Source organism: Lampetra fluviatilis, chromosome 32 (genome assembly GCF_964198595.1).
Source record: "Lampetra fluviatilis chromosome 32, kcLamFluv1.1, whole genome shotgun sequence".
NCBI classification, from domain to species: Eukaryota; Metazoa; Chordata; class Hyperoartia; order Petromyzontiformes; family Petromyzontidae; genus Lampetra; species Lampetra fluviatilis.
The window spans coordinates 6847143-6871952 of record NC_136306.1 but is presented as its reverse complement, the minus strand read 5'-3'; the positions used below and the strand labels follow the sequence as shown (position 1 = coordinate 6871952).

The following is a 24810-nucleotide window of genomic DNA, read 5'->3' as shown; positions in this document are numbered from 1 at the left end:
GCAGGGTTCTGCCAAGTTCCCAGGAGGAGGGCGACTTTGCTTTGTGTAATCCCCATTGAGTAACTTTCTGGGTAATTTGTCAGCATTTGGAATGTCTTGGCAATATCAGCAACCAGCATAAACGAGTGACCACAATGCACAGGGTTCGGCAACAAGCGGCACTGGAGCCACACGCGATTCTTTACGGTCTGTTTCATGACGTTATTCACATGCATCGCGGCTCTTGAATTGTAGATTTGTTGACCGAATTCGCGAAAAAATTGCTCATCCTGTTATTCTGATTGCCGACCCGTGACTGTTAATAAAACAGACAGTGTAGGCTGTTGCGTGGCTACATATTTAGCGGACAAGTGCATAAACAACCTACTTGCTGTACTGCATCACGCAGGCAGCTTGTATTGCAGGTGTCCGCCTACAACATACGTGTCAAGTCTCAAGGATTCCCCTTGACACTCACGGTTTTCACGATTTTGAGTGTCTTGCAGTCGTGCAATGGATTTTCACGTTTTTTGCTGTTTACCTGAAAATAATACAATCAGTCCCGTTCATTGCAGTATCTTACCGGCAGCTGTCGATGGGTCAGGTCTCATGTATGGGTCAGCTGGAAAAGTGTTGTCTTTACTCACAGTCCTTCTATGAGAAATAAGTGGGAACCAATAACAACTATCCCAGGCCATTATTATCTAACGTATGATAGGGGGTGTTCATTTAATTTACTAAGGGGTGCCACGGTGGCGAGATGTTAACGAGCTTGCTTGGTATACAGGTCGTGGGTTCGATCCTGACCCTGATGCCTGCATCGTGTGGATTTTTCGCCAGGTAACAGGTGTTGTGAATATTTGGCTGCAAAATTTATTTTTACACGATAAACCACTAAGTTGGGCTATCACTTTTGGCGAGGTCGCTTCTGAAAATGAGGTATGTAGCTTATTGGAATTTAGCTGGCAAAATAAAAATAGTTTGGTTTATATTCGCCTCCTACTGCTGTTACGCAAACTCATTTCGCAAACATCCCGCCCGTTTTACGTAACAGTAGACTCTCCTCTGCCTGCGTGAAAATGTAATGTTTCTGTGCCTCAGTTCCTCTTAGTTTCTTGGGTTTTCCTCACAAGGTTTTTCAGTTAGAGGGGTCTCACTATGGGGCCCTAAGGGGCCGACGTGCACGCTACAAACATCGCCTCCAAGTAGCCGTCTTGCTGGCATGCGTCGCCACACCAGTCGAAAAATATCACGGACGTAGACCATTCACTGATGAAGCTCTATTTACGTTCAACAATACATAAATTGTACTGCGTATGTAAGACTCTATCTGTTTTGACCGTAGTTCAACACTTTGGAAGCAAGAGTTTGCTGGGCCGTATTTATTCGTGGAAGTTCCAAATCGGTCGAGTTGCGATGCGGGGTTTTTCTCCCAGTTACGCCTCTCAAAACAATGATGCCAATGATGGCATGGCCTAGGGTAGATTGACAAAGGGCTGTACACAATTATTGCTTCCCTCCGTAATTCACATCGTTGTCATGATTTTGACTCTTGATTCAAAAATCACAAATCAATTATATATTTTCCCTTGTGGTGCATAGTGGTATGAATCTAAAAAAACCTATAGTTACAGGAATCTTTAAAATGTAGAGTAACTAAAACCTACACAATAAATGTAGTTATTTATTTTGGAAAGCCTCACCGAGTCTCAAGATAATTTTCACGAGTTTCATGTTTTGCACACCACCATACTTCATCAAGTTGGTCACTGCCAGTTGGTGAAGGGAGAGGGAAGCCCAGGAATGGCACAGACATCACTTGCCACTGACATCAGCGAGAACCGGGAATACAACTCTGGTCACTGGGTTTGTTGTGCCACTGCTCCTCCTCCTCCTCGTGTACATGTATAGAGGGTTGTAACGATATACCCACCCCACCACCATCTCCCCTGCATCCCGGAAAGTTGATGAACTGCAGTGAATGTAGAAGCCACTTGAAGCCAAGGGGTCACATTAATTCATTGGCCACTGATGTTAACCATGGACACGAATTAAATTCAGGTGGCCGGGACATAGTGCAGTACGCTAACCACACATTCATCATCATCAGCATCTAATATTTATAATACGTTTCCCAGCCAGTACATCGAGGCGCCAGAGGATACGAGTATTTGAGGTAATTACTCAGTAAGAAAATAATTTCAGAGCAAATGCAAGGTTAAAATACAACACGGTAGAAGCGTTTCACAACCTGTGGTCCATGGACCACTGTGGGGGGGATCTCTGTCTGCGGGAAGTGGCCTGCGAAACTGTTGCAGTTACCAATTATTTTCACAAAACACCAGATATTTTTCCTTTTCTGACTGCACGGCAGTCCGCGATAATTATTGGAGAGCTGACATCGGCTCCCGAGGGGCCAAAATAGGTTGTGAACCACCTACATAAGAGAATACACAACAAGTGAGCGAATCAATCATTGCATCCATAAAAAAATATCATCATCACGATCCATGGGCAGATAAGCCTGTAGAGGTGTTCACTGCACATTTTCGTCATTTGTCTCCACTTTCTTCTGTCTTGCGCCAATGTGCTCAAGTAGTGGCCACATCTTTCTGGCACCAATCTGTTACGTCGTCGGTCAAGCCATTCTCCGATAGGTCTTCCTCTCATTCCAGTTCTTCCCATTTTCACGAATAACACTTTACATTTTCCGGTTGTTAGTCTGACATGTGTCCTTCTCATCACTGCCTGCATCAGGTCGTCTTCTACGCGCAACCTTTTCTTACTTTCACGTTGGTCCTTCTTTGGGTCCAGCTTACATGGCAGTATCCTCTCTAGCTACACATTTCGAAAGCCAATAACTTATCTCGGTCAGCTAAAATAAACATAGCGCACAGTAAACATAGTTTAAACAATTTCAATCGTAGCGTCACAAGTCCCCCTTTAGGCAGAGGTAAATCGGGGGCAGGGCAGGGTATCGCGCCACCGTCAGCTGACCGATGAGGTGCGTCCAGATGTTGCCGGTCTCCGTGTGGATGCGGAAGATGCTCCTGAAGCACGCGCGGAACGACGGCATCGGCGGGCGGTGGCCGTGCAGCAAGTAGTCGTTGTCCTTGAGCCAATCGGGGAGAAGGTCGTGCGAAAGGACGGGCCACCTCCCCTCCCACACCTACGGGGAGGGACACGTCAATTCCCGCGTGTGCCCCTAAGCGTTCCCCTTCCATTAGCGACGACGGAATTAAAATGCAAATGAGGGTGGCATAATAAGTGTGGTCAACAATTTGGCGATTTTTTTTTTATATGGGTTTCCGTCTGTCCACCCCTAGTTGAAAATGGGCTGATGGTCTTCATATTTTGGCACATCTCGATTTTAAGGGCACATATGATTTTTTTTGTCTCTCCGTTTACTGTGAAACGTTTTTCTAAAATATTACTGCCATTTACCTTCAAAGCTTAACATTATATTTATGCAAACTTAGCTCATATTTGTATCAAAGTATAAGAATGAACGAATAATTATATCAATCCACTGCCATACTTCTTCAACCAGGATAGCAACGCAGTGTGCTAACCACTTCACCACTGCTCCAACCAAAGAATTAACTCGGCAGATTTAAAAACCACAAGAGAGCAAACTGTATTCATTTGTTAAGAGCAATTATGTTCCTGGACAACGTTTACGTCAGACGTTTCTATATAACCGTATATAAATCTTGTAATGACCACACAGGGTGTCAAAGCCCTTGAGAGTGCAGCTGCCACCTGTAATGATGGCAACGCTATCAGTTCCCTCGTGGCCTGACATGAGCATTAACATTTCAGCAGCACATGAAACGCCATCCCAAAACATGTGCGCTCGCAAGACTATGGGAAGGCAGAATCGCACAGCACAACGGTAAATCCAGTACACCGGTGAACAAAAAAAAACACTGCGTACAAAGAAATATTTTTTCAGTAAATTTCTACTCGACTTTTTTTTTTACACCACCAATGTCCTCTCCAAGTGTCACGACGAAGAAACTTCTACTTCATCCAGAATTCTAGCAACGTGCACAGTATTGAACTGCTGTCCGAGAACAGAACTGAACTACTTCTCAAGTCCCTTCAAGACGCCTCTTATGCCCAATAGAAGTGCACTTCAATTCTCAATTTAGAATCCTCAGAGCTGCAGTGTACAGAATTATGTTTTAAATAGAAACTAAAATTGTGCAATTATTGGTAACCGAGCGCAACCCATCAACTCGCTCCACTTGAGAAACCAGTTTATATTCAAAGGCGGCTGAAACCAGGATTTTAATCCAGGATCTCTGGAGCGCTGGTTTAACGCTCTACGGCACCACATTGGCACCCTGATATAACCTTAGCTGAGCCACGTAAAAAAAAACACGAGCCGACTTAAAACCCCGTGTAATCTTTTACCCCCAAACGCTTTCAAAAGGTGATTGATGGACGTTTTCAATCCAATGGGTTTAGGACATATGACTTCACGACAGGCTTGCTATACGCCACGCTGACTTGGCTCATCTTTTTCACAGGATGCTATGGTGAGGATATATGTTGTGATGTCGGCGTTGGTTTTCACCACCGCTCTTCTCAATGCTAACCGGAGACGGCCTGTCAAGCGATGAAACCCTGCCTTCCCACATTCATCATGAATGAAAGAGACAATGTGCCACGAGTGCATGTAATAAACATTAACAATAAAAAACATGTTACTTATTCACTGTGCTCATAATCCAAAGTTCGCCGGTTCTATTTCCCCAGGTGGGAGTTGAAACATCGGGTAGGTTTCTTAAATCCAGGTGCTTCTATCCACCCAACATTGTAACCAGGTACACCAGTTAGTCGATTGGCAGGTGGCAGGTGGAATGTGGTGGGATAGAATGTGGATACTATTACCACTTCCTAGAGGTCTGCGTTGCACGGAAGAGAAGGCCAAATCGCCTTGAGATGAGCACTCTAGAAATCCCCCCAAGTGGAGAGACTCCTTCCGCCAGTAGAGTTGTAAAAAAGTAATTTGCAGGGCTACACATTTAGCATGATGCGAATGTCGGAAAAAACAATCATTGTGAGAGGAGGAAAGAAACCGCTACCAATAAACAAGCACGAATTGACGCATCATTTCATCAATTAAAATCAATCACGAATCCCGAACGATCTTGAAACACCCATCATTTTATGAACGTGAGAAATTAATCTCGATGCCCCTCCAACACTCTCCCTGCTCCAAAAAGCAAGGCTTCCTGTCCGAGCCGCCAGCCAACCTTCACTCAGTAGGGACATCGCTTACGTATGTTCCTGCGCTGCCATCATGATCCGGAACTCCCTTCCCATGCTCTGAACTGCTCGCCTGAGTCTAAGCTCGAGACGTTTATTTTTCCCTCTTCCTATGACGGACTTCTTCCTTCGACACAATAATAATAATGCCCACCCTTTTCTGTGCAGCGACCAAATTGTACAAATAAAGCAAACAAATTAGAAACAATATAATTGATGTGGTAAAAATTTGACTAAAATAATAAATCGTTGGATTGAATCGCAATCCAGAATCGTGGCAATTCATAAAATCTCTTGCCGGTTGAAAGGAGTGCATCTTTTACACACGCCTAATAATAAATCATCCCCTTTCAGGAATAAAACAGGAAACAAATTACATTACAACCGACAATACTTTTTTTGCTTTCATGACAGATAAAACGGTAATTTATTTCATAACAAAAAAAAACCCACACTGCCGGATGAGGAATGGGTTAACTCCGCTAGCCGAGGGACCATCAAAAGCAGGCGGCTCTGCAATTACTTTGCCACGAATGATCTCCTTTCCGCTTATCACGCTTCCTCGCTCAACTGCTCCGCCGCTACACCGGCGAATGTACAGCGGGCGAATGCTAAATTATATTTTCTCCGCGTCAGCGCTATTACCCTCGTGGGGGGGAAGGGGGGGGAGGAAAAAAAAGCGTTCGCCCGGCAGAAGCGCGGATCCGTCGGGAACACAGAGAAAGGGCTCAACCGAAAAATGACTGGAAAATATTTTCCGATTAGCTACGCAAAAACACAGGCACCGCAAATTCGCTTTGTCTGAAGCACAGCTGTACAAACTATAAAACTGTATTATGTTTTACCAGGTAAGGCCAACTGAGCCATTTCGCTCTTTTTCATAATCGACCTGGCCATCACAAATGATAGCAACGAAGCGGCGTATTGCGTGGACATTTATAGCAGCCAAATACTTTGAATGCATGCTGATTCTAAATGCGGAGGGAGAAAACTGGAGGACCCGGAGAAAAATCTATGCCACCACAGGGAAAACATGCAACTCCAAGTATACCGGGATTGAATCCATGACCTCATGCATACCAGGTGAGGTAGTTAACATCTCATCACCGCGGCACCCTACAGCGCGCCTATGTGCCGATATCAGCAAACGACATTCATGCTTGGGCAATTTAATTAATGCTTGGGCCTCTGATGCCATTTTGTGGGCAAGAAGCAAAAACAACACACTGTGGATGTATAAAGGGCCTTAACTAAAATACCACCGTGTCTCAAGCTGCAGTACAAGCAAGCTGAAAGATGGACACGGCGCATCTTGAAAGTAACTTGGTGAAAGGGAAGGCTTTTGCTTTCAAAGTGAATTTGGAACAGATGGGAGTCAAGGTTATTTTGGAGGTGACAGGGCATAGAGGTAAAAGTAGACAGCAGTGTGACGGTAGGTGTAAATGCAGTGCATATAGAGTACATCCACAGCACATCGAAAATAATTGGCGAAAAAGGAAGGGTTCTTTCTTGCCTTGTTGTTTTTAGAGAGGATGGAGGAATGGTTAGGGGGCTCCGGGGCAGAGAGACACAAACTAGACAACAGAATATTAAAGAAAAAAATTCATTTCACAGCCGATACAGGCATAGGCAGTGATAACAAAGTGCAGAAGCGTGAACTTGAGTTCGTGGGGCAAACGAAAAGGGGGGGTGGGGGAAGGGAATACCAGACCACATGGGCAGCAGCAGCAGAAAATCAACGATTGGCCATTGAGCTGAGGCCGAGTGACGGACAGGTAATCGCAACGCGTTCGACTTTGCGCAGCGCGGCACGCAATCTCACCTTGCACACAAACTCCTCCACCCTCTCCATCGCCTGGTGCGCCTGCTGAGGGATGTGGATCAGACGAAGGATGTTGTCTCGTTTGTCCTCCACCTCCTCCACCACCTCCTCCTCCTCGCTCTCTTTCGAGGAGACGGTGGCGGCCTGCAAAATGAAGGTCACCAGAGTTAAAAAAATACATGCCGTGTCCCGAGAGAGCAGGCACACATACAGAAAATACAAACAAAACCATACATTTATTGTCTAGCGTTACAGACTCTCAGGAAAAGTTCTGTTAGCGAGCACCTATTAAGGCCTGAACGCCACTTCAGACGATGGTGTGGCCAGCGCCACGTCTAGCTGCATTGCTATCTCCAGTGCTGGTGCTTAGATACTGCATTAGGTGCTCATTTAAGGCTGAGTCGACATAGGTGAGGCCTAGGATCAGTTCTGATATCACTCGCTAATGACATTAGCTGTTGATAGGAATACAACTTGGGTGGTTGGGTTCGTAACGCAGTGCGTTCGGTAACCGCTCCAAAGACAAAGATCCCCCGGGTGGCTTTAACAGACTATCGGGGCAAGTGCTGTAAGCAAGCACCTATGAAGGACGGTACAGCACACGAGGGGGTGAGTGGCCAGCATCACGCCCAACCACCTTTGTTTCCATAGTGGCGTTGTTTACACTCTGCACCAGGTACTCATTTGAGGCTTAGTCGACCTAGGGAAGGTCCTGGACCAGCTTAGATAATCGTCACTGGTGTTGGCTGTGAGCGGGAATAGAACTCGGGTCGCCAGGTTCATAGCACAGCAGGCTAACCCATACACCACCGCTCCCCACACTACCACGACACCACCACACATATGCGCACACAAATACAAAAGACAATCAAAGAACATGTTTCATTCAGCCCTTAGAGACTGTTGAGACTTTGAGGGATGAGTTGAGTAACATGCTCAGAGCCATCGGCCAATGACATCTTAAACTCGTGGGAAGCACGTTGACATTTAATCGTGCCAGGTTTATGCCCATGCGTTGTATGATTTTGAAGCAAGAGCTGTATCACGTGCTTGGGCTATTGTAAACGGTGGAGCAGAGCGCACCGGGGCTGATTACCAAATAATCGAGTGGAAGTTTAAATGTTTTTGTATGTATGTTGAACATCTTTCGCATTATATGTAGCCAACTGTGCCAATCGGAGAAACGGTATGTATGTATGTATGTTGAACATACATATGTAGAACATACATACCACATACATACCACACCTTTGTATCTTTGACCTTGCTTGTATGAACTACAAATCGCACATAAGCTTTTAAATGACTCCATATTCAACGAGTGGTCTCGGATGAGTTCTCCGAACATACAAATATATTAGCTTACTATTATACAGTAAATTCTCATTACATTGCCCGAGTACAATGAACCAATACCAAGCACTGCAGCTGCTGGGTGTGGTACTTGCAACCGTTAACGGGTTTTCATTTCCCTATCCTGATGGTAACTAGATATAACTAGACAACAAGAGGATCGCATAGACACAAACACATTATCATATTCTACTTGCGAGGGGCTTTAATGGCATCAGTTACGACCCAACGGGCTCTCTCTCTCGCTAGCTCAGCACATGAGCATTAACCCCCGAGGAAAGGTTCAACGAGAAACGATGTAAATTTGGCAAGTGAATACATTTGGCAAGTGAATTAGAATTGCAATGCGTATTTATATAATGCGCTGTACAACAGTGGGGCGTATTTACTTCACAAAGCCATCGATTTTGTGAGCAATGGACTATTTTTTATTAATTTCCGTTGTTTGCTCTGTTCATCTCAAACCTTGACTGTGGATTACTTTGCAATGCACACACACACAGAGAAAGCTGCACACCTTCAAAACGCTAGCTGCGTTTTTAAACCAACGCAACGGCTGTAGGCGGAGAACGGCACTCTCGTTTCACCTATCAAAAGCTGAAGAATGTCGTTGGCAGGTTTTGGTTTGGCCATGTAAGTTTATTTTGGATACAGCCGGGTTGCTGAACTGTAATGCAATGCAGCCATTGCAACCACGCAGCCTGGGCCAGTTTATCTGGCACGCTGCCAGGATTGTATCTTGCCTGACCTTTACTCGTACTTTATTTTTAAATGACGGTATCCAGCTGAAAAAAATATCACACCACGTGCACAGAGAGAGTTCCCGTCAGGACTACGGGGAGATTCCGGTAGCATTGTCTCGGCGATAGACAGCGTCCCGCGCGACCCCGTCGCAAGCACGGACTCGGGCGCTCGCAGACAATGCACCCGGGCCCCCGCGCGGCCTGAAATGTGTTGTCCAAATGAACCGGCCCAATCCGATCCCAGCATTCCCAGTTGACATTGCGAGATATCGTCACACACATCTTTCACTGAACTTCTTCTTCTAATTTCCTACGGGTTGCGTATTCAAGCGGCCGCCCCCTATAAATGCTGAGTGGGTATATTACGAGTAAAGAAAAAAAAAATCTATAAAAAATGGTGAATGCCATGGGGTAACAGGTATTATCGGCTGTGGGGCTATGTAGCGGGCATCAGAGAGCATTGCAATAAAATCCATTGTAGTACTGGGCTTCTATGCTCCCAAGTCTATGCTCCCCGCATTTACCAACCCGCACTGACCAGCATGGTAAGTATGGTCAAACATCCCTCACAAAGCACATGGCGTGGGGAGGCTATCATCCAGCAGTGGGTTGACAAGAGAGCTGTAAGTGAATTTATTTAAAGTTCCTAATTGCCACCGCATCTCAAGGCACTGTACTCGAGCGTGCTGTGACAGCAGTGCTCGATGAGACTTGGAAGTTTTTCCTCGCCCGTTAACGACGCTTTGAGACTCAAGTCAGGCGGACAGCCTGGGGACACACAGCCTGGGCGTGCATCTACAATACGAGAGCAAAGCAGAGCGACACATCAAAATAAAGACGATTCTCTTATGCTCATGATGCGCTCATCAAACACTAAAATGCAAGAATCGATATCTTCTGTCTGTATACTTTTGCATGTGAACAGGTTCAAATAAAACCTGCAGAATCTGCCTGCACTGCAATGGCAAACAAAAAAGAAATTGCGGATGCAATTGGAATTCCGAATCGTGACATTTCATAGAATTGCACGGGGAAGGCAGGATTATTACCTGTTATTTCGGGTGTCTTGCTTTCAATAGATTTATAAGTTTGCAATCCTGAGAGCCTAGAAACCAAACTTGTAATTGAGCGGTAACCTGCTATGGAAGGGGCTGTTACCACAGACAACCCGGAATGCACCCAATGTCATCACATCTTGAAGGCCAAGCAAAGTTTGAGCTTGGTTCAGCACTTGGGATTGCGGAGCACTTGGGATTGTGCAGCACTTTCCAGGTGCTGGAGGTTTGGGGCCGCGAGGTGTGGAGTGGAAATTAAAGGATGAGGTCTCAGCCTCCCCCCCTCGCGTGTGAATGGTGAGCGTAATATTGGTTCTCCAGTTTCCTCCCAAGTGAAGCTAAATCTCTTGATAATGGAAATGGCCAAACCATCCCAATGTAGCAGCACCCTGGTACTGCGCACGTTTTCGTGGTTGCGCTGGAACAGATCTCGGAAGCAGCTTTCAGAACGTGGAGCGAAATGTCGGCCATGCCAAGAAAGATGCGGTACAACACGCAAAAAATGTCGGAGATCTGTCGCAGGATTAATGAAAAAAATTTTACTCTTGAGACTCAGCGAGGATTTCCTTGGTAAGCAAGTGGATGTTATCGCTTTTTTCTTTTTTCAACTAGTACAGACAAGGAGTTAAAATCCAACACTTTCCAAAAATGATGAGAAAACCCATCACGACGGGAATATGCTTGCAGGATGGAATCAAGGTGATTTAACAACACGCAAAAAGTGTTCCCATAATAATGACAAGTGCACTCGGTGCATGTATGTTATTTTTTTTACAGTTATGTTTGAGTATATTCTGTCCCCCTCCCTCTCCCCCCCTGAAAAATACCGCAGCAAAATTGCCCTTCCCTCCCGGGGTCTTGTTCAATAAAAAAAAGTATAAAAATACACACAACACACAAAGGTGTGCTTGAGTTGGTGGCCCCAAACAATAACACGGCCACACGTTCAGCTCTATCGAGCTGGTGTGCCGACACAAGACTGACAGCGTTGCACGTGCAGTGTGGGCGATCACATGACGTGCACGCAAGGCATCACAGGAGCCGGCACCTTTCTGCCGTTTGGGAACCGGCGCGCGCCTTCCCGTGCTGTTAAATCCACCGCACGCGAGTGCTACGAGTGTTACAAGGGCGAAATTCGCAAGGAGACAAGATGATGATCACGCCGCCGACCCTGCGATGTCACACCAGCGGCAATTTGGGCGCTCGCGTGAAACGGTCCCCAGTGTGCAGTCTCCAATGCACGACAAAAAAAAAGCCCACGTGACACTGAAAATAAATGAATAACCTAGACACAAAAAACAACAACCTCCTTATATATCCGCCTTCATCCAGATGCAATGTTCACAATACAAGCATGTAGGTTTTTAAAGTGAAATGGTAATTAGTGCCCTTGTTATGTAAGCCTATTAAAAAGGCAGCGATTTAAACCCTTTCAGGCTGAGAGTACAGTGAACAAAGGTGGTAAAACGAGAGAAGGGCGGTCCTTCTTGAGTTGCCTCTTTCTCATGCCGCAGGCTACGAGCAGCTTAAGAAAATGTATTTATACTGGAAAATCCGATGAGCTACAAAGCTATTTGTCAAACGTCAAGGAGGAGCTGGAAATAATGTTAAACAAACAACAAACAATACAGAAACACGATAGGAGTCTAAAGTACAAGAAAGGTAAACAAATGACTGAAACACATACAAATGAAACGAAACCATCCCCATCCTACCAGACAAAGTCCACCAAGGTATTAACTTATTTTCAAAAGCGACCTGGCCACTAATGGAAGCTCAACAAAGTGACTCATCATTTTGACATTGAGAGCAGCAAAATCACCTAAATAGTCCCAACGCATGAGAATAGGTTTTCCCCGTTTTTCTGGCAACAAAACAGGTGTTAAGCTGTTAAAACACCAAACTGGAACCTTTTACAAGGAATCCTGTCTGCATTAACCACAATACTTGTGGTTGGTCCACACCAGAGACAGCTTTCTTTCGAGCCTAGTCTCAAACGGTGTTAGACCAGAGGACGCCAAAGGCGTACTGATTGGTCAGAGTATGTTTTTTGTTTGCATTCTGACCACAAGTATTGTGGTTAATGCAGACATGATTCCTTGTAAAAGGTATCAGTTGAGTGTTTTAACATCTCAACTCCTGTTTTGTTGCCAGAAAAAAGGGGAAAAGCTATTCTCATATTTTGGTACTGGCAAAGGAGGTACCATGAAGTCTCAATGAATGTTAAAAAAATTTGGAGAGGAAAACCGGAGGACCCGGAGAAAAAAATCCACGTGATCACGGGGATAACATGGAAACTTCAAATATACAGGCATCAGGGTCGGGATGGAACCCCCGACCTCCTGCATACCAGGCGAAGGAAGAGAACATCACACCACCGCGGTGCCCCTTAAGAAAAGCATACAAATTCAAATTGCATCATCAATTCCCAAGCTTCGGAAAGGCAGTAAAACAACAGCAAAAACAGTCCCGAATCACACCAAGACAACACACCGTCCCTTCATAAAAAATTTAACAGCGGCATTTTCCATTTTCACTATTCATTTGAAGAGAAGCCCAACTGTTCCATTACTTAGGACATTAAACGGAGCTCCATCTCAACACTAAAATAATGGTTAAAAAAAGAGTTTTAAATAAAGCATTCCTTTGCTTCAATCTTAAAAGCATTCGGTAACTCGTAAATATTAACCGTGTGTTAAAAAAATAAACGGTTTGTACTTTTAATACTCAAAACTACATTCTGCTTCGCAATACACAACGTTGTTAAGGATGAAATGCTTACATTGTATATTATGCCAAGCAACAATACTGTAGTGTGCAATGTACAGTGTCTATAATTGGCTCAAACATGCCAAGACATATCATCCAGTTAAACCAGTCTACCCTTGGGGCAATAGCCTATGAGCACACACGCAAGCATTTTTATTTCATTTTAATCTTCGCAAGCACAAAACAAGAAAGTGGCAAGCTATACTTATATTGCATGCGGAGCCACGGCATAGCGTTAAGTGCAACGTGGTATGAACCCGCGGACCCAAATATGATTCCCGGCCAAGGCTAACGTCATTGGCGAGTGACAACTGAATAAGTCCCGGGTCACACCCTCACTCCCAACCCCTCTTTCCCCTCCATTTACAAATCCACAGGCAACTAGGGAGGATGAGAGACTCTGGACTCCTAACTTTTGATTTATTACATAGACATGGCCGGTGTGATCGAATTTAATGGGCTCAGAAGTGCGCAAACCGAGTTGAACGACATAGCCGACAAAAGTTGCTGCGGTGTGTAACGGAGCGGATGTTGCGTAACATTTGAACAATGCAACAAAGTTACGCGAAAATAAAATTGCACCGTTCAACTCCGTCTACTTGACCGTGGAAATGTGACCGCCAAATTCCAATCAAGCATTGCCTCCCAAAGTCGTTGCCATCCGTCACGGTTTTCACGCGATGCAACTATCCATGTAGCTTTCGTGTATTTCCGTATAGAAGTATTTCCGGATCGCGTCTCCTCCTTTGGCAGCCGCTCCAGCCACTCTATCACCTGCTGTCAATCCCGTCCGGTGACGTGTCCTTTCCAAGCCCACTTACTTTACTGAAAAGTCAACATGTCTCTAACTTGTGTGACCCACGCGTGCCTCTTTGGTTACCCAAATACACCTCGACCTGCTTCTTTGCACACTTTTCAGCTCCTATTATTTTCCTTGCCAGGTGTTCATATTTCCGCCCCCTTGTCATAGTAGTTTATACAAGATACATTCAATATACCGAATCAAGACTTTCTTTCTTCGGCACACCAGTTCGATGTATTTAATCATTAACTGTGAGAAAACGGGCTGAAAATACAAGAGGTAGTTTATGTTCAGGATTCGCTGTGTAACGAGGAAAATGAATTGTTCTGGTTATATATTTTTAGATAGCACAAATGGCAGCTGAATTTCGATTTAAAGCTTTCGTGACTGCAGGGATTCATCTTCTTGGTTCTTTCGGTAAAGTCACGTAGAAGGGAAGTAATAAAATAATAAAAATAAAACATAATAAAATAATTCTCACGAAGTTTCGGCCACAATGCAAGCAGCCGTCCTCAGATGAGGACGGCTGCTTTATTATGTTTTATTTTTATTATTTTATTACTTACCTTCTATGCGACTTTACCGAAAGAACCAAGAAGATAAATGGCAGCTGGTTTAGCCAAGGCCATGCTACTGTCAGCTCCAGTGTAGGACGATACGCACAAGCTCTGCGATATTGCGCATTTTTTCTTTTTTTACGATTGCTCAATACCACCATGACCGAGTATATACTTTCACATTTTACAAATAACACAAGTGCTGCAGATAGGGTAAGTTTCACTTTGGTATGTACGATTGTTCAAGCGAAGCTACCATGGTGGAATGGTTAGCACACTGGAATCTAGAGGACACCAGTTTTATTCAGTTTCCAGGCGCGGCAGTTGAATCAATGGGCAAGGTTCTTAAATCCATCCCGCATGTGTCCACTCAGCAGGAAATAAATGGGTCCACCACAGATAGTCAATTGGCGGGGTGCATGTGGTTGATTAAAGTGTGGGCACTCCTACCTCTTCCAGGGCATTGACCAGGCTGGAATAGTAGGCCAAATACCCTCCTATAGCAGGGGCTCTCTTCTATAGAGAGTGAAGGTCTTTTCTACACACAGTGGCATTAACTAGGAACTTCAGGGCTGTTCCTTTATCTTTTACGGTCACCCAGTAACCCTGTGTTTGCGAGGGATAGTGCCTACGACATATTTCACACTCGCGAGAAGACGGGACAGCTGGCTTGATGTTGCCCGTGAAGGTCGCCCAGGGGCAGACAATAACCTGTCTGTGACAACTGGCAATCTACTTAAGGTGTATCGTAACTATCATCGTGCGAGACATGACTCAAAGCACATGGCCACACAACCATACAAACATACAGTTACAACACAATCCGAGTCAGGCAGAGATGAGATCACAGCCTACGAATATCAATAATCACTGCAGGTATAACACTCCACTGCATGGCTTTGTTGGGTAAACTTCAGCCACTGCTGGCGGTAGGATCACCACTAGAGGGAGCTCTCGAATGTGTCTTTTGGGGAGTATTTTTGGCCTACTCTTCTATGCTGGCTAGACGTCTTTTCAGAGGTGGGGAGTCACCCACACTTTACCCTGCCACGAGCGACCTGCTGATCAACCAACTTCAACGTAGCCGTTTATATAATGCTGGCTGGACAGAGGAAAGGGGCGGTGGGGGGGATTTAAGAAACTTGCGCATTGTTTAAGCTGCCACGCCAGGAGCTAACATTGATATATCTACCTCTGGATTGCAAGTCCAGTGCGCTAACCAAGACACCAGACAATGCAGCATCCCTGCGTGACTTTGTGAAATGTAACACAAATGCACCGAATGGGAAATCTCAATTGTCAAGCTTGCCATGTTGATGGTGGGGGGGGGGGCTATGAAGGAGGACAGATCCAACAAAAGGTATCTAAACTTCACGTGACAAGGAAACTGAGCATCTGTCAAGATTATCGATGCAAATTGGAGCTCTTAACCTCACAGGATTATTAAAAAACACACACCAGCCCCCACAATTTTTAATTATGAATGGTTAGAACAATTCTGCGCAATAGTGAATAACAGTCACCAATTCAGGTTTCCGTCACTTGGTAGGGAAAGGTGAAGCCCTGTAACTTATTGTCCAGGCCACTTCTGGTTGAAAGGGTCTCCCCCCCTTGGCAGTAGCTCTGCATAGCCCCATCTGTAGGATAGTGTGGCCTACTCTGCCACACTGACCAGGAATTTTGGAAGAGGTGGGAGAGTAACCCACACTATTCCCACCACATGCAACCTGCCAAACGACGCACTGTGGTAGTGTAGCCATATATCTATTGCTGGGCTATCGCCAATAGTTTCAGCTGCCGCGCCGAGAGATCAAATCAAACCGGTGACCTCTGGATTGCAAGTCCAGTGTACTGTTATACCATGGTCTCCTTGAAAATCTGTGTTCGACGCAAACATTACAAATGTGTTTTTTATTTCTTATTTTTAAACGCCAATTTACTCTTCAACAGCACGGCTGCCGTCACATTAATTTTTATGTGCGTTTCCAAAGTCGTCCCATCGCATGAGACAACGCAGTTCCAGTTGCTGAGCAACATTCTAATTTTGGATAGCATTTTGTTCTCAAGTTACCCATTTGTTGAGACGTTTGCATGCATGTCTGTTGAACTTCTTCGCACAGTACGTAGCCAACCGAATTATAGCCAGCTTTTTTTAAGGTGCTACCTTACCAAGGAAGTAATTTTCTTTTACAAACACGAATTAACCGGTCAGAACTAAGATGAATTAAATATACATGCCGCATGGGGATGCTGCCGTGGTGTGATGGCTAGCATTTTGGAATTGCAATACAGAGGTTGCTGGGTTCGGTCTCCCAGTGCGAAAGTTAAAATAATGGGGGGCACGTGTCTTAAATCCATCCACCCTTGACTCGCGCAGATCAAGCATCAAGGATTACCCCTTGGGACCCATGAGTTGTCTTTTTAAACCGAATTTTGAGTCTCTCACAGCTGTGCAAATTATTTCCCACATTTCTGGTTTGACCAAAAATAATAATATTCAGCTCTATTTAGTGCACCAACAGCTGCGAATGCTTGGCAGGTGTTTGTATTATTTAATTTCCTATGGGGGTGGTTCACTAAGTGGTGGACATTAAGTCCATTGCTGCTATGAAAACTCATTTCATAACTGACCCCCGCCCACATTTTCTCATAAAGTAGACTCGCCCAATGCGTACGTGACAATTGACCGTTTCCCATTCTGATGACGTATGGAATTGGAATAAAAGTAAAATAAAATTACTTTATCGGTATGGCTTCAGGTCGTAAGACGTTACTGAGGCTCACACAAGGCCATGCGGGGCAGCGTGGCACAGTTTGGCGCCAGCTATCAGAGTGCGGTCGTGTCGCTACCTGCCTTGAGTACAACGTCTTTGAAAACAACGGTGCTATGCTTCTCTAAATAAAATTAACTCTAACCGCTTGCACATTCCGAAATTCAACGGTGAATGCGACCCAACCTGCAAACTTGCAGACGTCTCGAAACAAGACAGGGTTAAATGGTTCTGTACATCAAGCTTTTTGGGTTTCTCGGTTTCTTGAATGGCTGCCTCAATTTCTTGGGTTTCCCCGCCCCCCACCCCCCCCCAAGGTTTTTCAGTTGGGGTGGACATTTACGCTCTTGCACCCCGAAATATGAACGGGTACACCAAAGTTAGCGGATTAGCAGGTCACGTGCGATGGCGCAAATTGTACCGATGTCTGACAAGCGTATGTCTGAAACTACCTGCTAGAGGCTCTCTAGAGCTCCATCTAGCGGTGGCCCTTCAATCAGCAGTAACGAGAGCAAGCAACTGCAGTGCTGCATGTTTACCTTGTGCACAGGCATGAATATTCCTAAAACGCACCCTTCTCTAACATAAAACGTGGTTGTAAAAGAACATTTCCAGCACAAACGTCACCTCATCTTGAGAGGTCCGTGGTAGGCTCCAGTGCCCTTTGAAACCAACACAATTTACATAACAAAGCAGTAAAATGATAAGAGAGCAGTCAACTTTAAATAACCCCTTCGAAAGCGTTCGTGTTATCAGATGTATAAAAAAAGACAAAATGAAAGACAATAAAAAAATTAGGCAGTAAAAAAAGCTTTCATCAGTGTCAGCAGTCCACGGTGATGAACCATGTTACTCACGTGATTGTTTGTGTTGAAATGCTTATTTTACTGCGAAAATAACGTGCGGCTGACGATGGGTTGTTAGACTGTGTCCTGTTACGATGATCGTTCATGGTGCAATTTGGCTGCCAAAACGGGGAACCGCAGCACTGTAAAACATTACTATTGCTTAGAAAAAAGACAAATATCCCCCGTGTAGTCTTACACAGGCTGTTGGGGCAGGTATTATTTGGGAGCACCCATGAAGGCCTGCACGGCAGGCCTGCATGGCAGGCCTGCATGGCAGGCCTTCATGGTCGGGACCACACCTGGCCGAATTTGACTCCAAAGTGCTGATGTTTACACACTGCACCAGGTACTCATTTGAAGGCTGAGTCGACCTAGGGGAGGCACAGGACCAGTTCAGAAAATCACCACGACCGTTTTCTGTGGCCGAGAATGGACCTCAGGTTGCCAGATTTGTAGCGTAATGTGCAAACCGCTACTCAACCGCTTTGAAAAAACACACACACACACGTACATCTTCATTTCTTTGTATTGCCAAGGGCCAAAAACGCAATTTTTTAAAAGTGCATTCATTAAACCACGTGAAGCGCACAGTTAAAAATGAAACGTTTCAACACAGCTTTTTTGTGAGAAGTTAAAACCCGCCACCATTTACGACGCGTGATATTTACAGGGTCTGGAGAGGCTGCGGACGATGAAGTTGGCAAGTCATCTTCCAACCTCCTCCTGTCCGACACCTGGGTCGACGCGTCTCCCTGCAGGCCATCGGTCCCAGCCGATGGCAGCAATCTCCTCCGCACTCCGTTGACTTGCGCGGTATCCATTTGGCACTGGGGCCTCAAGTCCTCTGCTCCCCTACACGTGCATAGTCAGCAACATGCGCACACACACACATTTCAAACACTTTTTTTTGCCAATTTCCCAGAGAACGACACCACGGTGTAATAGTTTGCACACGATTTGAAATCCAGAGGTGGCCCGGTTTGATCCGATATCCTAGCTTGGCAGTTGAAGCAATGACCAAGCTCTTTAATTCCCCACAGCGAGTTGATCGGAAGGTCACGTGTGGTGTGATCGAGTGTGGGTACTCCCACGTTTTCCAAGATGTCTGGCCAACAAAAGAAGAGTAGGCCAAATACCTTTTGGAGGTGCTCTACACATGCGTGAATTGAAACCGCATATAGCGTATTTTTGGTCGAAATAGGTTAGCCACATATACACCAAATCGCACAAACCGAACCCGCATAAAGCGAGGGAAACCTGTAAAGCCATTATTGCCGAGTGCTGCGATTGGTTATCACTCCTTAATCGCTTCTACCATGGTTGCCATTTCCATGAACTTCACTCATTGATTACTATAGCTATTTTGAGGACTCCGTCTACCAGCTGGAATGTTTCTGGTCATTTGTCACAACCACCACACTAATTCTTCCCTAGCACCCTTTAACGTTTGAATCCCCTCCCATCGTCTCCGTTCCCAGGTCACCGTCATAACCTTGCTCAATTTAAGAAATCTATCAACTTGTTATCTATGATGACTTTAATAGTATTTTTTGTCTCTGCTGACCTTTGGGCCTGTGCTCTGCACGTGCGATTTAATAAAGTGCCAGATAGGCTAATGTTACATAGCCCTCCTCACCCCTGGTACTTTGGGGACAAATTCAGAAATCATATTCAAATTCAAGCTCTTTTCAAAGCTGAAGTGGTGATTCGAGAGTCGGAGCTTCAACTCTGGTGTGTTTAAGCATGCCATCTTCAGCACAGCAGATGTTTTAAGAGCCTGTGCAATTACACGCATGAGATCAATACGTTTGGCTTTAATAGCGCAATTCCCCAAATAATAGAAAACTACTCACAATAAAGTTCATAAATGTATGTGATTAAGTTCAATCGGGTCTACCCTGACAAACATAACACATACGTTTGATAGGACTCTGCTGGTTATACAAGGCTTATTTGGACAGTGAAACCTGGGCAAAAAGGATTTTAAGGGGACTGGAGAAACTTGATGTTAGGTGTGGGTGAAGCTTGGATCGGAGAACATTGCATGTATTACACTATATCAGGGACATGAAAAGGGTTCGTTAGGATGCAGAAAAGATGCAACAGAACAACAAGTTTGCTTCCAATGTACTTTTTGTTCAATCCCGAAAATTAACAATTTACTAAAATGTCGAATTATCAAGCACAATATTACATTTTATCGAGGAGTATTTCCCATGGGAGCATTTAATTGCAATATAATTGGGATATAAATGCACAATGGAAACAACATAAAGAGGCTTCACTCAACTAACGCTGTGTTCGCACCTCCAATTAGCACGGTTGGCTACGTACGTACGGTGCAACATAAGTTCAACAAACAAATATAATGTATTCTAGATTTGAAGCTTTCGTGACTGCAATGATTCATATCCTTAGGTTTTTTCGGTAAAGTCACGTAGGTAAAAACATTAAAAAGTAAAATAAAATAAAAATCTCGACGTTTCGGAGGCAACACAAGCTTCCGTCTTCAGGTGGTACCGTGACTTTACCGAAAAAACCTAAAAATATAATGTATTACTTAAAACATCAACAATTTACGAAGATGTAAGAACACTTAGCAAAAGATCGTATTTCTTTTAGCAGAATCTGTGACATTTTTTTCAACTTCACATAAACAATCAGGCTTGAATTCCACTCAACAAAACTTGTTTGCGAATGGAACGCAAGACGAAATAAAACTGCGGTTTATGTTTTTATTTGGCAACATTCTAAAGCTGCTGTCTTTACACTCACACACAAATAGTAAAACGTGAACGCAGTAGAATCGAACACTTACGTGGACATGCAGCAGCACAACACCCACACACTAAAATGCACTTCTGAGAAAAAATCAACGCTTATGGGAAGGTCCTTGCAATAAGCGTCACTCGTGACAAGCTATTTAATTGGAGGCCGAGATAAATGGGGGCAAAAGCCATTTGAACGAGTGTGACGTGTACAAAAATGTATTGTCACAACCACTTCATTTCTCAAATTTCCAGTTTGCGTCAATCACCAAATCACAGTGGACAATAGCACTGTCGTTCGAGCGAACTGAAAATAACGATGTTTGATGTAGATCTAAGAGTATATATTGCATAACAATGAAAGGCTGTCTGGTACAAACGAAGAGAAATAGGCTTTCCATTGGGCTATAAGGAAGTCTGCAGTATATACTATTGCTTCACCTCGGGCAGTGTATGCGAAGAATTGGGTCAAAGGGTAAATGTTTTTTTTAATATCAAAGAACATTTCGGTCATGAGAAAAACACTTCAAGAGTGTTGTGATGACAAATGTTGAACTGTTTCAGTTTAACAACATTCACTATCGTAATCCCACACTGCAAAGAAACAATTAATTCGAAACTTGGAAATGTCTCTTTTTATCACGATTCTCTCCAATCACAGCCCCACGGCTGTGGGCCCATGAGAGTGTTTTGTCCATACTTCGCCACGCTGGTCAGTGCGAGCATGAAGGTGAACCAACAAATCAGTTCAGACAGCACTTGCCAATGACTTTAGCCGTGACCATAAATCTAGGTGGATGGTTGCATCACATGACCATGATGGATGGTGATGGCTTGAGGCAGCCTTCATCCAGGAGTGGATAGATCATAGTTGCTGCTGGTGATAACTCCCCCCTCGATTAGTAACATTCAACTTCACCAATGAAAAACATTCGCCACGAATAAACACACTGGTGCCGATGACAGACACGGTGAGTGGGCTCCTGAAGTCTCGTTATAAATAGCTGCCGTCCCATGCCGGCCGCTTGTGAAACTGAAGCCACCCCCACTAGGTATGTGTGGTGGCTTTTAACCTACGTAAAGTACCACTGTACTTGTTTTCGAGTGTAATTTTATGCCCAGCGATTTGTCCGGGTTCCGTACTTCATCAACATCGTCGTCGTTTGCCTCTCGAGTGGCATTCGAGTGGCATTCAAGCGGCGAGGCTTTTAAGCCGACGCAAACACGAATTAAATGCGAAAACAAGTGCTCACAAACACGAATTAAATGCGAAAACAGGTGCTCACATTTGATACAAACACACAGAGCATTACATCTTGACTTAAAGCTTTCGTGACTGCAGGGATTCATGTTCCATCATTGATGGGACGGATTTAATAAAAGTAAATGGCGAGACACGACGAGTGAGTTTATAGGTAACGTTGGAATTCTTGGGAGGGAGATGTTTACATTCAACCAGTTCCTTTGGCAGAGAATTAGAATAATAATCTCCACGACTTGGGGGGGGGAATCATCCAGCAGTGGAATGGCAAAAGGGACTGTAACATCTACACATCGTGTACACACAATGTACTTGAACACAATGTACTCACAATCGCTTAAAACGCCAATCTTGTTATATAAGCTTGCTGCAAAACCACTCAACCATCCGCCTAAACCTGCTCACCAAGTTCGGCAAGAGCTTACCATGAGGGTTTGAAAAATAATTTGAAACATTCAGTACCAACAATACTATTACCGCTTAAAATTCAACTACAGATATTTTCACAGCCGCTTTGTCAATGCCCTGCTGAATGAAGGGCCATGAGAGATCTGACCATACTTCACCAGGATGGTCACAGTGTGGAATCTCATTCACCGCTGCCGATTGTCATGGCGAGGATTGAAACTCACACGAGTCGCGGAGTTCATAGAGCAGTGCTCAAACCACTGCGCCACCACTCCACTCGATTGCGAAATTTTAAGAATTATAAAAAAAATACACACTATGTAACGTTCTGTATGTAGCCTGCGCTGTCCAAATCACACATCAGTTGTTTAAGTGTTGACGTGACGCAGAAAGTTATCAAGAGTTTTCTACTTAAAAAAAAATCTGCTTTGAAACAGCAATCAAGTAATATACTTTTAAAACGAACAGCGATGGACCCATGTCCTGGCATGACTGAATTACTCATAATACAATTCAAACCTCACAGCTATGCAAAATTACAGCCTTAATGTACACATCCTGAACCTAAACACGATGTAGTTTTCCCTGCATTTCATGCGATAACCTTCGACTGTAATGAATTTGTAATGCGTATTCTAACACATAAAATATGCTTAGACATACCTTGATTTAATTTCAGCAAACACTTCAACTTATCACCTCTCATAAATAAAGTACATGTACAGCAGCCCTTTTAATCAATTCACTGTTGGATTCAGTGGCTTCCCACATCCTGCGGATTACGTGGGGGTTAATGGCTCATACTAAAAGTTCTAAAATTAAGATCATACTTCACTCCCCTGGTAACTTTTACCATACCTCACCACGCCGGTCAGATGGAGGCAGGGAGAACACACGTGGAATATAGATAGCCCAGTAAAAAATACACCTTTAAAGTGACTATTATTGTGTCTCTGGCTGTGCGGTACATTCACGACGGCCTGACAACTCACAGGGATTCAAGTTCAAATCCGGGCGTGACATCCACTCAGCTCTTAATCACCCCATGGTCGATAAAGCAGGTACTAATTTACAAGTACGTATATCACTAATTCGTGCTCGCCGTACGAATGTGGAATTCCCAACGCATTCGCTTCTTAACGCCCTCGTGCAAGCCGCTCATCATCCTCTCGCCATCAGAGAGAGGATGATGCGATTCGTAACAACTGCAACGGGAAACTTAACAAACAATTTAGCCAGGGGCCTACCCCTACAGGATATCAACAAGCGCACGCTACATGGGCGGTGAGGGGGGGGAGAAGCTTACTAACAAACAAACGACGCCGCTAACGACAATTGACGAAGGGGGGGGGTCTATCGGAATTAGTCGCTTAGTACATAAACTAAATAAGGGTGATTACAATGGTTATACGCTGTAGGATGTTGTTGCTAGGGAGACGCGGGGAGGGGGGGGACACTCACGGAACCCACCGGCCTCTCGCCTCCATCTCTCCCGGCGACTGAAAGCGCCGACTGGCCTGGGCGCGCCTCTCATTGGTCGGCGTGGTCGCGAGGGCGGGGCTTAAGGCTGGAGCGGATTGGCCAATAGGAGAAGCGCCTACTGGAGGGAGGGGGTTATTCAACATTATTTATTTATTGTTGTTGTCATTTAAAAAATGTGACTTTGTCAACAGTAAACAAATGTGGTGGTGGTGGTGTTCGTGATGCGGTAGGGTAGCGGTTAGCTCGCGTGCGCTAACCAACCCGGCGTACCCGAGATCGATTCCCGCTCACGGCCACCAACACCGGTGACGATTATCTGAACCGGTCCTTGGCCTCCCCCTAGGTCGACTCAGCCTCAAATCAGTACCTGGTGCGATGTCTAAAAACATCGCTACTGGGGCCACCCACCCTTCTCGTGCACCGCGCCGGGCTTCCTATGTTTCTACTCGCTAACAGCACTTGCCCCAACAGTCTGTTAAGGATATATGGGGGATTATTTGTCTGTTATTCAACTGCTGCTGCTGCAGCATTGGCAGTGTTGAACAAACAGCAAAACCAAAACTCGACACGTTTGTCAATGACACTGTGTGTGACATTCAAATGAAATAATAAAACAGACGACGTTTCGGGCAATGGCCCTTCTTCACAGCACAGTAACAGTGATGCCAGAGAGATACAATGGACAAGAGGAGTTAGCGGCGCTATTTAACACCATCCTAAGTAAGCATGCACACGTTGGGTCAACGTTGGCATTTGGCTGGTACCGTTGGACCAACATTGACCCAACGTACCACGTTGACTCATGGTATTCATACTCTGATCAGCGCTGGATAAGTTGCACATGTAGCTACGGGCCCCGCACTTTGAAGGGCCCCGCGCTAAATGCTTTCAAATTATAAATTCCGGTTCAGTGAT

At 44.8% G+C, this 24810-nt stretch overlaps 1 protein-coding gene across 2 annotated transcripts in view; it reads right to left on the bottom strand.

The window, feature by feature from the left end:
* Positions 1–23914, bottom strand: part of LOC144943688 (adiponectin receptor protein 1-like) — a 40121-nt gene extending 16207 nt beyond the window's left edge. The window contains exons 1-4 of one of the 2 annotated variants that reach the window (XM_078871422.1): positions 23875–23914; positions 18645–18828; positions 7079–7222; positions 2977–3148 (exon numbers count right to left, since the gene is read on the bottom strand). In XM_078871422.1, coding sequence (XP_078727548.1) covers positions 2977–3148; positions 7079–7222; positions 18645–18828; positions 23875–23900 — 526 coding nt within the window. In that variant the 5' untranslated portion in view covers positions 23901–23914. The remainder of the gene's footprint in view (positions 1–2976; positions 3149–7078; positions 7223–18644; positions 18829–23874) is intronic. The other variant, XM_078871424.1, reaches the window with a different exon arrangement.
* Positions 23915–24810: the final 896 nt, after the last annotated feature.